Genomic DNA, 15817 nt, shown 5'->3' with positions numbered 1-15817 from the left:
CTCTCTCTCTCTCTATCTCTATCTCTCAAACAACAACAACAATGGAACAAATGGTTTGCAAATAGCATTTACAATTAGTATATTGTGGTCTCAGTGGGTTTTTCTTGGTAGAAAGATAAATTTAGTAGGTTACGTTAAATTCTATATAAGCCAACATTCTTTTGTTACCTTTTCCTTACACTGAGGTAGCATTCTCTTTACATTGAAATACAGTTTAAAGTGTTAGCAATACAATCATTTTTATTTGTGAACAGTATTGGTCTATGCCGTTAGTTTTTACGCATTAGACACACCAGATTCACCTGGAGGGAGTGCTTGTTAAAGCTCAGTTTCCTGGCTCCATCTCCAGAGTTGCTGAGTCAGTAGATCTGGGGTGAGGACTGATAATTTGCATTTCTAAAAAGTTCTCAGATGGATCAGACACTGTTGGTCCTGGGATCAGACTTTGAGAACCACTGGTTTACACTGAAGTTTCTAGCAGTCATTCTTCACTGCTAATTATTAGTATGTGAATAAAAATCCAGGTCAGAAACTTAGAAATGAAAATGCTAAGATTTGTACATGTTTATTCTCTCTTTTTTAAAAATTGTTGTTAGTATTGCAGATGTCCCCCAATTTCTGTCCCTATGCCCCCCTCCACCCAGCCCCCACCCCACCCCAGACTTTCCCCACACTGTTGTCTGTGTTATGCATATGTGTCATTTGGTTAATCCATTCCCATCCCCTTTACCCTCCTCCCCAATTTGTGTTTTGTTAACATCATTTTCTTACACATACTTTCTGCCATATTATTTAGGTTTTGAAGAATGGTTGATAATAGTTACCTTAAATTTATTTGCTCTATCTCTTAACATCAATTATCAGACTGAGATAAAAAGAAGGTAAAAGAATATCAAGTATGCTGTTTGTGTGTGTGTGTATGTGTTTTGCTTGTTTGTTTGTTTTTTTACCCCTAGAAAATTGTGAGAACAGAAAGTTCTCTTGACTATTTAACTAAAATACTTTTTTGGTACAGTTTAACATGCACACTTTAGTTCATGTTGTCACCTGCATTATTAGAATTTTGCAAGCCTTTAGGATGGATTCCCCATAGAGCACTCTGTAGACACCAGATGTTATAGCAGTCAAATAAAGGATTCTCCCCCACACACCCCCCCCCAAGTTTGACATGCATGTGAGAGGCATGGAAATAACTGTAGGAGGCTGGAATTATGGAAGGCTCATAAATGAAACATTTCCTTTTGTTGGGGCTAAGAGTGCAGATTCTGAGCCAGAACATCTGGGTTCCATGCAGCTGTTGTGACCTGAGGAAAATACTTCACCTCTCTATTTCAAGATTCTCATCTCTGAAATGGAATAGTAGTTTCCTCCTCTAAGGGAGCTTTGAGGTTTGAATGAGTTATGCCATTTAAAGTGTTTAAAATAGTGGCTCACTCTCAAACAGTTGTTAGTGGACAGTACCTCTTGGAGAAAGAATGCTATATAGACCTTTTTTTTTTTTTCCACGCTGCTGGTAGCAGTGGAAATGCAATTGAAGTTAAGTGAAATAAGATTTAGACTAGAACCAATATTTCACTATTCTATCTAATAAAAGAGTAATATGCAAATTGACCATCACTCCAACATACAAGATGGCCACCCCCATGTGGACACAAGATGGCCAGCAGGGGAGGGCAGTTGGGAGCGATCAGGCCTGCAGGGGAGGGCAGTTAGGTGCAACCACGCTGGCAAGGAATGGAAGTTAGGGGCAACCAGGCTAGCAAGGGAGGGCAGTTAGGGGTGACCAGGCCAGCAGGGGAGGGCAGTTGGGGGTGACTGGGTTGGCAAGGGAGGGCAGTTAGGGGTGACCAGGCTGGCAGGGGAGCAGTTAGGCGTTGATCAGGCTGGCAGGAGATTGGTTAGCGGGTGATCAGGCTGGAAGGCAGAAGTGGTTAGGGGCAATCAGGCAGGCAAGCAGTTGGGAGCCAGCAGTTCTGGATTGTGAAAGGGATCCCAGATTGGAGAGGGTGCAGGCTGGGCTGAGGGACATGCACACCCCCATGCACAAATTTTGTGCACCAGGCCTCTAGTGGTTTTATAAAAATAAAATGGGGAAATGAGAATGAATAGTAGCTTAAAATGATATCCAGTCAACTTTTCATTTCCCCATTTCTTGGGCAGAAACAGAGAAGCCAATTACAAAAAGAGACTCCAAATATATCATTTAAAGTATTGCTTTAATCCTTTCTCTAATCACCTATTTAACAAGTAATAATACTTATTCTATTAAACTGTTACTTAAGTTTTGAGTTTCAAAATGGTCAAATAGTAAGAGGTATACAAAAAATGTATTTTAAAAAATGAAATAAGACAAACTATATGCTACACTGTGCTATGATATTTTATATACATTATCCTATATAATAAACAGGTAATATGCAAATTGACCCTAATGGTGGAACAACTGGGAATGACTGGTCGCTATGATGCACAATGACCACCGGGGGCAGACACTCAACACAGGAGCTGCCCCCTGGTGGTCAATGGGCTCCCACAGGGGGAGTGCCGCTCAACCACAAGCCGGACTGATGGCTGCGAGTGCAGCAGTGGTGGCGGGAGCTCTCCTGCCTCATCCTCAATACTAAGGATGTTCAACTGATGGCTTAGGCCTGCTCCCCTGGGATGTCAATCAGACATCTCCCAAGTGCTCCCAGGCTGCCAGAGGGATGTCTGACTGCCAGCTTAGGCTTATCCCCCAGGGAACAGGCCTAAGCCAGCAGGAGGACATCTCCTGAGGGCTCCCAGGCTGCCAGAGGGATGTCTTACTGCCAGCTTAGGCCCGATCCCCCGGGGAGTGGGCCTAAGCCAGCAGGTGGACATCCCCTGTGGGGTCCTGGATGGCAAGAGGGCACAGGCTGGGCTGAGGGACCCCCCTCCCCAAATACATGAATTTTTGTTCACCGGGCCTCTAGTCTATAATAATAAAAGCGTGGAGATAGGAGGTGTGTCTTTAATGAGGCAGTCTTCAAGCAAAGATGCATAGACTATCAATGTATTTAAAACTCATAGGTAAACTTATTGTAATATTCTAATGAGAGAGGATGCAAACCACCAGGTCAACTGTCATTCGAATCTGTTCAAATAAATACAACAGAATGATGAAATCATGTCTGGATTTTGGATCTGAACTCCAAAGTAGTCTATGGTTAATTTCCACTAAAACATTAGTATATTTTTTGCTGTATAAGACATCCCGCACTTTTCCAACCCAAAAATAAGAAATCAATATCTATATATATAGAAGAGTAATATGCTAAGTGTCCTTCCCACTGTCCGACCGGTCACTATGATGTGCACTAACCACCAGGGGGCAGACACTCAATGCAGGAGCTGCCGTGATGTACACAGAGAAACAGCACTGTGGACCTGGTGCCCACAAAGCAACACTCGGTTTCCCCCAAGTAGGACACAGACCCCACCACCACCCTGGAGCAATAGCCCACTAAATCACAGCCTATACTGCCATGGCACAAAATGCAGCCCACAGCCCAGCCCAGCCCAGAAACGGTGGCTGTGGGCACTGGGTAATGACATCATGTTTTTGTTGATTCTGAAGCCAAAATTGTCAACAGACTATGCCTGAAGACCAACTGTTGCCACAACGTACCTCTGAAGGCAAAAGAAAGTGATGTGGTCGACAGAATATGTCTGAAGAACAGTCATCGACAAGTACTATCAACTGCCTTCATAGTTAAAAAAATAAAATAAAGAAGCATAGTATGCTAATTAGACTGGACAGCTGAATGACCTTCCTGATGAAGCCAAGTCTGTGAGGGCCGATCCCCTTGCACGAATTTCATGCATTGGGCCTCTAGTATGATTATAATATCTAAATCCTTTCTTAAAAATTAACAGACTGCTATATTTTCTGCAGAAGAAAGGATTGTTAATAACCATTGTGCATTGAAAGCAGGATAGATGGTTTTGTACTATATATTTCATCCTCACCTGAGGATATTTTTTAAAAGATAGAAAAAAATATTTATATAATATTTAACATATACATTTATAAGTTTTTTATTGTTTTATATTTCCTTACCTAGATTATAACATCTTTTTGAAAGGCACTGATATACTTGGAGGGTCTTAGGTATCTTTTACATATGTTTATTAGAAATAATAAGTAAAGTAATGAGTATAAGACTTAGTTTTTAATAGAGATTTCTTTTAAATTCATTTATTTATGTAGTCTGAATTGATTTTTTTGATTTCAGGTAAAGTCAGAGCCATTGTCTGAGCAAAGTTTCACATGTAAAAGTCTTCTCAGAGAAACATACATTTTTATAGTAGGGTTTCTGTGGAAATCAGGTGGCTTCCTTCTACAAGTCAAAGCTCTTAAGCTTGGGATTCCTGGTCCATGTAAAAATTGTTTCATGAGCCAAATTATAGGCTTTCCCAATAAGGTCTTGAAGCTTAGCAGCTGGCTTCCCATTGGTTTTCTCACCTAAGTCCTGTGAGGGATTTAGATAGAGGCTAAGGTACTATTGGCATGCATTTGCCAAATGCAAATATTCTTGTTTTCACTTTTTAAAAATGTTCTTATTGATTTCAGAGAGAGGAAGGGAGAGTGGGAGAGAGGGATAGAAACATCAGTGATGAGAGATAATTATTGATCGGTTGCCTCCTACACGCCCCTGACTGGGGATAGAGGCAACAACTTGGGCATGTACCCTGACCAGGAATCAAACCATGACCTCCTGGTTCATAGGTGGATGCTCAACCACTGAGCCACACTGGCAGGGCTTCTTGTTTTCATTTTTAATGTATTTCATTCTATATCTATTTAGATAAAAAATTTCCATAATGTAATGCCTTCATAAAAGAAAATCCATGAAATATGGAGTTTTATGGAGTTGATGTCCCGATGGAGGCATTGCAGGTCTGCATGAGAACATGACAGCTTACAATCAGATACATTCCTCTGGGTTGGAGGGTGGACAGATCTGTGGGCCCAGTGCATCAGAAGTCAGGAAGAGTCAGAGGTCTGCGTAATGTCAGGAGTGAGCAATGCAATTTTTTTCATCTTCTTTTAACCAATACTCTCTCATTTTTAACCCTCTGCCAAAGGATACGTTTAACATTGTTGGATAGCCATCTTAGCAAATACCAGATGCCATACTAATGATGATAATAGACATTTCTTCAGGGTTGACTCTGTGACATGTACTTTACAAGTGCTATCTTAGTTCTGACACAATCCTATAATTTAAGTAGTGTTATTTTTATTTTGCAAATGAGGAATCTGCTGGCCTCAAAGCCAGGCCTGCCTGAGTCCAGAACTCATGTTCTTTATCTTTAAAGTCACTCACCTGGTTCTGTAACTCACTGCTATGACATAGGCACAAATCAAGACTGGATCAACCCATAACAGCATGGTGATTATCAGAGAGAAAGGAGGGTTGAAGAGGTAGGAGAGGGTTTAGGGGGGATAAATAATGGTGGAAGGAGACTTGACTTGGGGTGGTGAACACACAATACATATACAGATGAATATATTCCAGAATTGTACACCTGAAACCTATATAATTGTATTAACCAATGTCATCCCAATCTATAGTAATAAAAGTGTAATAGGCTAATTAGACCAAACAGCCAAACAACCTTCCAGACGTCCTTCCGGATGTCCTTCCGGACAAAGCTGAGGTGGCAGAGGCCTAGGCAAAGGCTGTTAGGGGTGATCAGGCAGGCAGTGGAGCAGTTAGGGGGCAATCAGGCCGTCAGGGGAGCAGTTAGGGGCGATCAGGCCAGCAGGCAGAGGCATTTAGGGGTGATAAGGCAGGCAGGCAGAGGGGTTAGGGGCAATCAGGCAGGCAGGGGAGCAGTTAGGGGCGATCAGGCAGGTAGGCAGAGGTGGTTAGGGGCAATCAGGCAGGCAGGCAGGAGAGTGGTTAGGAGCCAGCAGTCCTGGATTGCGAGAGGGATGTCCGACTGACTCCAGAATTCATGTTCTTTATCTTTAAAGTCACTCACCTGGTTCTTATAACTCACTGCTATAACATAGGCACAAATCAAGACTGGGTCAACCCGTAACAGCATGGTAATTACCAGAGAGACATCCCCCTAGGGGTCCCAGATTGGAGAGGGAAGAGGCTGGACTGAGGGACCACTCCTTTCGTGCACAAATTTCGTGCACCAGGCCTCTAGTAAATTCAATAAAAAACTATTTTAAAAATATTGGGTCAACCTGAAATTTCTACTAGAAGGCCAAACAATTAATGCTATATTTCGTTTGATGTGTAGATGAGGGGAGTGTGTCAATGTTTTAGATCTTAAATAGCATAAATCCTTATAAAAATTTACAATAAATAATACAAGAAGAATAAAATCTTTGAGGAAGATGATCACCATCTAGAAGTCATGTGCTTGTTTTCTAATTGTGAAGACAATTTTATGACTTACTTTTCTCATACTTTAATATTTTCATCAAAGATCATGAACATGAGAAAGGAGATGTAATTTTGCTCTCATTTTTTCCTGTGCAAATGGCTGCTTCCAATTATTTATGTCTTTCAGAAAACTTAATCACTACTACTTATGCATTAAGATGCAACTTTATATTTTGTAAAATAAAGAAATGCTCTATCTTCTAGATTGTATTTTTGAATATTTATATATAGGATACATTAAAAAACACACAAAACCTTACCAGCTCTACTTTTAGGTAAAAATACCAGCATATGAGTGTGCAAAGATATGTAAATAAGGGTGTCTTACAACTTTAGTTATAATGGAAACATATTTAAACAAATTAAACATCCTTTAACAGGGGGATTGATATTGTGTATAATAGAAAATCAAAGATAATGAGATAAAAGTATGGGAAAATATATGGGATATGGTTTTAGAAGTTTTATTAAAATTATATATAAAATTTTAGCCAGCTTTAGCTTAAAATCCTAGTGTGTGTGTGTGTGTGTGTAACATGGTGTTATAAGTAAAGTGTAAAGTTCTAGAAAAAACTTCTAGGACTATCCATGCCAAATTATTCCAAAGTGGGTGGGGTTGCATGTTGTGGGGAGACTTTCACTTCTGATTCATGTTATTTTTGTAAAAACTACCTTTGGTTTTGTTAGATATAAAAGAGTGCTTTTTTTTTACAGTCTGCTTGGCATTCAGTGCTTATGATTTAAGCTACAACTTACCTTTCCAGTCTAATTTGTCCTATTTTCAGAATACTGTTTTAATTAAAACTGAAAAGTCTGAACAGTTTTATCCTTTCTGTTAAGTTACATTACACAAGTAGGGGCCCCATTACAATTGAAATATTGGTAACATTTTATTTTTGTGAAACTTCTGGCCAGTTCCAACTTTTTCTTCTATCATAATCTGTTACTGGAGTCATCTTACTGTTTCAGATTGCCAGCACCCTCAATTCTATATTGTAATGTCTATGTAATAATTGCATTTGCTTCCTCTCTTCTCTTATATAAACACATTTCAAGAGGCTGAAATGGGTGAAAACAAGTCTGAATAAAATATCTTAGGGATCTGCAATTAATTCCTAAAATGATACCAAAATATTGTCACATATAGTATCGCAAGTGACAAATGTAAATAAAGTCTTCTCAGAGAAACACATTTTTATAGTAGGGTTTCTGTAGAAATTGGTCCAGGTGGCTTCCTTCTACAAGGCTAGACAGATTATTTACTATCTGATAGAACTAGGAGCAAGAGAGTGAAATCCCAAACTGATTTGCAAGCAGGAGTCATCTGGGGAGTTTTGCTGTGTCACAAGTGACTAGCCCCTGGTTTTGAAAGAGTGAATCATCTCCCTGTGAAACAGGAGATAAGTGGAGGAAAGAGCTGTTTAAAATTTTTTACAACTATTTCCTTTTGAGCTATGACTTCGTGAACTGGAATGTGATTCAGAATAGCTTCCCTTTGAATCCAGCATTTGTCTTCAGAGTTTTTATTAGCTCCTTTCCCTCAGCCCATCTCACGTCTTCCCTCCCTCTGTTCAACAGATTTACACTGACTGGGCCAACCACTACCTGGCAAAATCGGGCCACAAGCGGCTGATCAAGGATTTGCAACAAGACATTGCAGATGGAGTGCTGCTAGCCGAGATCATCCAGATCATAGGTAAGCCCTGCCCTGTGAGGGAAAACCTGACTGGCTCTGCTCCCACTCCTTTTGGTAAAACACAGTTTCAGTCAAATGCATGCAAACTTGGTCCATGTGTCTGAGATTAACGTAGCTCTCCTCTCCCATGATTTAAATTGAAATGTTTTTGTGGCAATGTTTGAAAAAGGCAGTGTGGCCACACTTTTAAATGGTTAGAACTGTATCATACATACACCGAATTGTCAGAAATGAATGCTTCATTAAACCATATGTCTCCCATGTGTGCATTGCATTAGCTGGAGCAACTTACGCACTCGGAGATTCCTTGAAACTGTATCCTGACCCAGCGGGGACAATTGTGAAAGGTTTCATGTCAGCAGTCATTTGGCATGGACTAAAGAATTAGCAGCAACTTCCTTCTCACTCTCCCCCCCCCTTTTTTTTCCGCCTTGTGCATGTGGAATTGTCGGCTGCTAACAAGTGTGTCCTCTTGTACTTTGCTTGGGAGATAGAGTGAATGTAGCAGCAGCATTTTGCTTGGTGTTTTGTTTTTTGTTTTAGTGTTGTTGTTTTTTTAGCCTTTTGTGTTTCAATTCATTGCTTAAGCATCATTCTTTTTTTTTCTCTCTTTTATTTTATTTCTTTACTTTAGCAAATGAAAAAGTTGAAGATATCAATGGATGTCCAAGGAGTCAATCTCAGATGGTAAGAATCACATTGAATCTAAAATAGTGCTTATCTTCACTTCTAGATTTAACTGCATTTGTAAATGGACTAGGACATTATTTTGCCTGTCTTCCTTCTTGTTTAAGAAACCATTTGAAACATTCTATGATGTGTATTTGGCTGGGGGGAGGGGGTTGCTGTTTATGAACAAGTGACAGCATTAGTACAATTGAATGTGTATGACTCCTGAGTAGCATATCCCCAGATGTTTTAACACATCCTGACATCTCTTTTGTTCATGTCTGAATAATTTGACACTGGTCTTGGTGGTAATAAAACCCATTTCCAATTTGAAGTGGAGCCCTTTTGTCTGGACAACTGGCTTGAAGAACAGAACGTGCCATGTGCACTTTTGAAATATATGAATAGTATTTTCTTTGTTCATAACAAAGTCCAATGTAAACACATGGATTCTTTAACACTTTTGGAAATAGCTCGAAAGGCACGCTCTGGAAGTGTGCTGAGCAGTGACTAATTGGGACATATGATTCATGGCCTTTTCCAGAAAGTCATCAATCTGAGGTTTGCCTTTCCCCCAGTCTTCTCTTATCTTCACCGACTGGTAAACCTTCAAGGTTTATGCCAAAATAATGGGTTAATAAACTGCTGAAATAAAAACTTACCCCTTTCTTAATGAAATAGCCACAACTTAATGTCATAGGACAGCCTGAAATGCAAAATGCCTTACCTGAACTTTCATCAGAGATAAAATCAAGAAGGGTAGCCAAAATCCATAGCGTGAGGTTTCTTCCAAAACTCTTTTTAGCACAGAAGAGACATTTTATATAAACTTTATGAGTTTTCAATTGTCAGAGACTGGAAAATGAAAAAAAAACCCCAAATTGAACTTTTTTGACCTGTTGACCTGCTTTACTTAATGTGAGAAAACTAATATCCAAAATAATAAAAGGAATTTATTTTTAAAGTGATTAACTAGCACATCAATTGCGCCTGTGTGTGTGTGTGTGTGTGTGTGTGTGTGTGTGTTTAATGAGCACTCCAAGGACCTGTTACAATGTTGTAAACTCTGTGTAGCTGCTGTGGGAAAAAAATCACTGTTAAGAAAAACTGTAAAGTGCATAAATTTTAAGGAAAATTTCCTAATTTAATTACTCTGAGCACTAACATGACTATGGAAATTAATTATAGTTGTTTTCTGAAGTTTTACTTAAAGCATTTGCAATCCCTTCGTACCCTGCTACAATTACAGCTGTGTGCTATTGAGAAAGACATGTAACCTTTCTGAGCCTTAGCTTTCTCATCTATAAAAATAATTTCCGCCCTAACCGGTTTGGCTCAGTGGATAAAGCGTCGGCCTGCGGAAAGGGTCCCGGGTTCGATTCCGGTCAAGGCCATGTACCTTGGTTGTGGGCACATCCCCAGTAGGAGGTGTGCAGGAGGCAGCTTATTGATGTTTCTCTCTCATCAATGTTTCTAACTCTCTATCCCTCTCCCTTCCTCTCTGTAAAAAATCAATAAAATATATTTAAAAAAATAAATAAGAATAAAAATAATTTCCAATTAGGATATGATAATGACATATAATTATGAACATTTTTACTACCTAAACTGATATGGAAATGAAGAATAGTATTGCTACTAACTTTATAAGGAGCACATTTCTGAATTACCACCTGTGAAAAGATTTTTAGGGCTTCCATATTATAAATCCCTATAGTCCTAGAATATCACATATTGTATTTCTTAAGGCCAATGATGTTGGTTTTGCTTTCATCATTTTAACCATAAGGGGGTGTTGAATACTAAAACTCTTACCTTCTCTGCTATCATTCCAATTTGATTCTAAGAACCTGATGAACAAACAAACTATTGCTTTATGACAGGAGGAAAAAGCCTCCAAAGCTTATAACTGGATAGAGATGCAGTCCGTAGATATTATTCTTGAAACATCTGTACCAAAGAGTCTACGAACCTATAAAAATACCCTCATGAGTTTCAGTAACTTTTTATTACTTCCTGCTCCTTATTAGCCCCCAAATGTCATGTAATATCTCATGTGCATGTCATATTGAAATTTCTGCTTCTGATTAAAAACAAATTTAAAGAAATAGAAAAATCAAAGCCTAAGAAATGTAAATGCTATGAGAAGGTAGTTTTCCAGGCAAAAAGTATTAGTCAGAATCACATTGGATTGTGAGTAAGAATGACTTGGATTCTAATTTTTTCTGATGTGGTTGAACTTTGAATAAAATTGGCATGTCCTCAATAGGTTGATTCAGAAGAATACACATGAGTTAAATGTAAAGTTTTTGCCCCTGTTCTTAGTTGGCATTGGCACTATGCTATTAATGAATTAAAAATCCAGACTTTAACAGAAACAAGAAAGTAGAGGAAAGAGAATTATGATAGCATGGCTCGACTTACAAATTTCATTTACCTATTCCAAACAGTATGTTTCTTCTTTATCATATAACAGCCCAGAGGCACTTTGTCAGTAACAGGGGAGTGCTGTTCCCACTCACAGAATTACTTTGACCATCTTTTTATATATCTTAGCTTTTATGGCCTTGGGTGCTGTTTGTGTTTAACACAGGTAAGGTAAAATTAGGTCTGCTACTATTTCTGGCCACAAATTGTCTTTATTTAAATTGCAGACTTGATAACTTTTATTGGACTATTTTAAGCCTTTGAGAAGATAAGTTCACTGGTGGTATGAATCTACAATATATGGATGGATTCCTGTAACAGCCAGGCTGCTCATATTGAGCTAATATATTAACTGAGCACCCAAGGTGCCAGGTATAGGGACACTTGAGGATCACAGGAGCAAATACTTAAATAATAGCAGCAGTGTTGCATAGACAAGAACAAAAGGACCGTGAAGGAATGAGCTTGATGTGTTCCAGAGACAGGTAGAAAACCACTGTGGTTTGAGCACAGTGAGAGGTATGTTATTCGTCGGTTCTGAAGCCTTTGAAAGACTTAAAGTTGGGCTATGACATGATCTGATGTGAATATTAAAGAGGTAACCCGAGATGCTTTCCAGGAACTGTAGAATACGTGTTGCTCTCACATTGTATATGAGAGATGAAGAATACAGGGAGAATAAAATGGTCCCTGATTTCTAGGCCTGAGTAAGAGGTTGCCGTTAAACAAGATGATTAACATAGAGGGGGGAAAAATTCAGATTTTGATGAGTAGAGTTTAATGTATCCTTTGGAATATCAAGCAGGCAGTGACTTTAGGCTATCAATCATGTGTTTCTGAAGGGCAGAAGTAAGAATAAACCAAGCTAAATAAACCTATGTAATGGTTGAAGCTGTGGGCAAGTATGAGATCTCACAGGTCTGCGTAAAGTCAGAAAAGGGAAAGAGTGGTGAGAGAGTGAGCTCACTTTTGAGAGGGAGGGGATCAGCAGGTGTGGATTGTTAATCCTTAGGTAGCTATGGTAGCTTAAGCTCTAGGACTCGGACTGAGTGAGACAGGGCAAAGCAATGTAAGCCTATGGAGCAGATGCTGCCAAATGCTACATTGCCAACTAGTTGGTGTACTGAAATGAGGAAGCTTGTTCTGGTCATTGGACAGGCATTAATGCCCTTCATGTCAACATCTGCTATAGGGTGCTTGTGTGCTGAGGAGTAACTAAGGGGTGCAGATATCCATTGAGTCATGAATATTCTTTCTAAAAGTGTCCTGTTTAATGGAAGAATAAAAAGCACACATACAGTTTGAGAGGAAGGAGGATGGGGGAAGCAAGCAGAGGAGGAGGAAGCAGTAGGGAGAGAGAAGGAGGATCCAGGGGAAAAGGGAGACAAGTGATGATGCCAAATTCTGCAGCAAGTGGCAAAGGAGGAAATTTGAAGTCTGTGTGGAAGATTTAATGTCGGAAAAGAATACATTTTGCTCCATGCCATGGGAGAATGAGATACGATTGCATGAAGATGTGTGTATTTTTCAGTGGATTACAGAAACATTGAAGGAATTCAAATCAATATGACAGCATCTTCAAGTATTAGATAACACTAATGTGCTCTTTTCTGTGTGATTCTTTAATGGTCATGTTATATAAAAAAATTCAGTTATAGTATCTAATAATAGATACAGAAAATGCAAAAATGATCCCTCTAAGTAACATGGACCAAAGAGTACATATTTAAGAAAAGCATGAACTTGTCCGTTTAGCAGCTTATTAACACTATTGAGAGATTGTGATTCATATTTATTCAGTTTTAAAGCCATGGCTATCTTTCCTTAATAAGTTCATGACTAAACTCATCCTGAAAAACAGAGCTTAATTTGTAGGAGCTTATTCAACACTATGTTTAACCGCATCCAAAGATGAAGTTACCAATATGGACAGCACCTGTTAAGTAATTTCTATGTGGGAGGTATCAGGATTTGGTGAGATTACATGAGGAAATAAGTTAGTAAACTATAAATACCAGGAATGTCCAGAATGCCCAGAAGATTAAAAATAGCATTAAAAAATGCCCAACATTCATTTGAAATGCACAGGCACAAGTGCAAGGTTCTTAGACAAAAATGTAAGACATGGAGGGGAAAATTATTTTGAAAACAAAAATTTATTTTTAAAATAGACCATTATATTTAAGGACTTTCACAAGTGCATGGGGGGGGTGGATTAGGAAATTTGATTATGTTGAATAGTTGCACACCAATAATTCAATTATATGTCTGAGCTAAGGATCTGGCAAATGTGGTCACAGCTTGTCCTTCCTCTTTGCTACTTCCTCTCTTTACCTCACCCTAGTAACTCAATTGTTTTCAGCCACAACCTTCAACCTTGTTTACTATCACATGACATTATTGAAAACTTGATGAAATGATAATTTTTGGAATTCTTCTCCTTCATATTCTGTTTTTATTCCTAAAAGATAGAAAATTAGGTTTCAGTCTTTCCTTAATTCTCTGATTCCATGAACCACAGGGTTGAGACTTTCAGAATAATTACCTATTGGATTTCACAGGCGTCTGCATTCCATTCTTTCTGTGTACAGTGATCTAGACAATGAGACCATTCCTGATATCTGTACTTTTATCAGTGCTCTGCCCTTTAAAATTTTAATTCTCCCAACCACTTGTAATTGCTGCTGTTTAAAAGTCTTATTTAGGTAAGATGAGAAGATGAGGTTTCTAACCAAATAGGGAAGAGATCAAATATTGGAATGCTCTTAAAGGTTTAACAAAATCTTATAAACGCCATACTGTGGGATTCTAGCACTATGATTCAGGGGAGTGGAATATTACTAAGATAGTTCATTCCTATGATTCCCTGCCATTTTTGAAACTGTTTATCTCTTTGAATGACTGGAAAAAGATAGCTTAATGAAAACAAATGCTTTACTACCAATATAGGCCTGATCTCTAACAAAACACTATATTAAAATCTTTACTTTATTTAACGATTGCCTTTTCATAAAGGTTCAAACTTTGGAAGAATAATCATAAACTGCTAGTATTAAGAAATTTATATTTTAGTATTAGAATATCAATCACCCTGATGACTTTTAAAACTGAGTTTGTCTCTCAAAGTTGCTCTGTAAATCGGTAATTTGAAGTTCAAATGAAGCAAATGAAATAACATGGAAGTGTGCTGTGTTGAAAGGACAATGGTCACTGGAATTCTAATCCTGACTCTGTGACCCAGGGAAAAGAATTCAGTAAACACTCAAAGTCTCTGCCTATTTCTGCGATGAGGAAATGAGAACTCTAAAGTCCACTGGAACTCTTACTTGCTAGATTAATTTAACAAAACACCAAAGACCATGGTTCTGCTCAGTATTCTATCTTAAAGATATATTTGGATCTTTATAACTTTTTAAAACTATATTCATAGTAAGGTAAGAATGATAATTCCTAAAATATAGGGTATCCCAAAAAATGTATACACGCATTTTAAATACATTTTTGGGGAATACCATGTATATGGTCTAATTTATAAAGAAAAACAATGGCAACATGGAAATTATATCTATTCTTTCTTCACCCAAGGATATGTCTAGAGAAAGGGTAGCGAAGAGAGAGAGAAAAAGAGAGAGAGAGAGATAATAAACATCAATTGGTTGCCTCCTGCAATCTAGGTATGCGTCCTATGTGCCCTGACCAAGAATGGAACACTCAACCTTCTTGGTGTGTGGGATAGGATGACACTCCAACCAACTGGGCCATCAGCCAGGGCTGGAAATTATATTTTTATGGGAGTTATCTGGTGTGCCATTCAGATATTAAATAAGCATTGAAAGTACAAGAATACTTTTCTATAGTAACCCTACCAGACTGCTGTACCGATTTTTCGGTAATTTCCGAATCTGCCGCTATACTGCTGTACCTAATTTTCGGTACTTTGCCTAGACCTATTTTCTACAATGTCTACAAGTTCCATCTTATTCTAACCACTTGTTTGCATGTAACTAACATTTTTCTATATCATGTTGGTTTTTTCTCTTTAATGCTCAGGAGCCCAGGTATAGGGGACAGTTAGGTTCAGGGCCTCAGGTCTGGTAGGGTTAATGTTGTATTATAGAGTAAATGGTTTAAGTGTTCTTCTGAGGAGTATTCTATTTAAATAAGTTTATATCATTAATAGGACAAATATAAATTGAAGTAAAAATTAATTTTTTTATTGAATTCCAGATTCTATGTACATTTTTTTCTTTCTTTTTGGAGAGAAGATAAAATTTTTCTTCTTTTTTTGGAGGGAAATGCATATCTTTTATGTATGTACATAAATAACAATTGATAAATATTGTTAATATTTCTAATATTTATTTATTACTAGAGGCCTGGTGTACAAAAATTTGTGCACTCAGGGGGATCTCTCAGCCTGGCCTGTGCCCTCTCGCAGTCTGGGACCCCTTGGGAGATGTCCACCTGCTGGCTTAGGCCTGCTCCCTGGGGGATTGGGCCTAAGCTGGCAGTTAGACATCCCTCTAGCAGCCCGGGAGCCTTCGGGGGATGTCCACTTGCCAACGGGGAGCAGGCCTAAGCTGCAGTCGGACATCCTTAG

At 38.6% G+C, this 15817-nt stretch overlaps 1 protein-coding gene across 3 annotated transcripts in view; it reads left to right on the top strand.

Moving 5' to 3' along the window:
- Nucleotides 1-15817, top strand: part of NAV3 (neuron navigator 3) — an 840800-nt gene that overhangs the window by 564667 nt on the left and 260316 nt on the right. For all 3 annotated transcript variants that reach the window (XM_036299344.1, XM_036299343.1, XM_036299341.1), the window contains 2 exons: nucleotides 8004-8121; nucleotides 8756-8808. In XM_036299344.1, the coding sequence (XP_036155237.1) occupies nucleotides 8004-8121; nucleotides 8756-8808 (171 nt within the window). The remainder of the gene's footprint in view (nucleotides 1-8003; nucleotides 8122-8755; nucleotides 8809-15817) is intronic.

The sequence above is a fragment of the Myotis myotis genome, unplaced genomic scaffold (assembly GCF_014108235.1).
Source record: "Myotis myotis isolate mMyoMyo1 unplaced genomic scaffold, mMyoMyo1.p scaffold_m19_p_3, whole genome shotgun sequence".
Classification (NCBI taxonomy): domain Eukaryota; kingdom Metazoa; phylum Chordata; class Mammalia; order Chiroptera; family Vespertilionidae; genus Myotis; species Myotis myotis.
The sequence above is the reverse complement of the archived record's forward strand: the minus strand, read 5'-3'. Positions and strand labels throughout refer to the sequence as shown.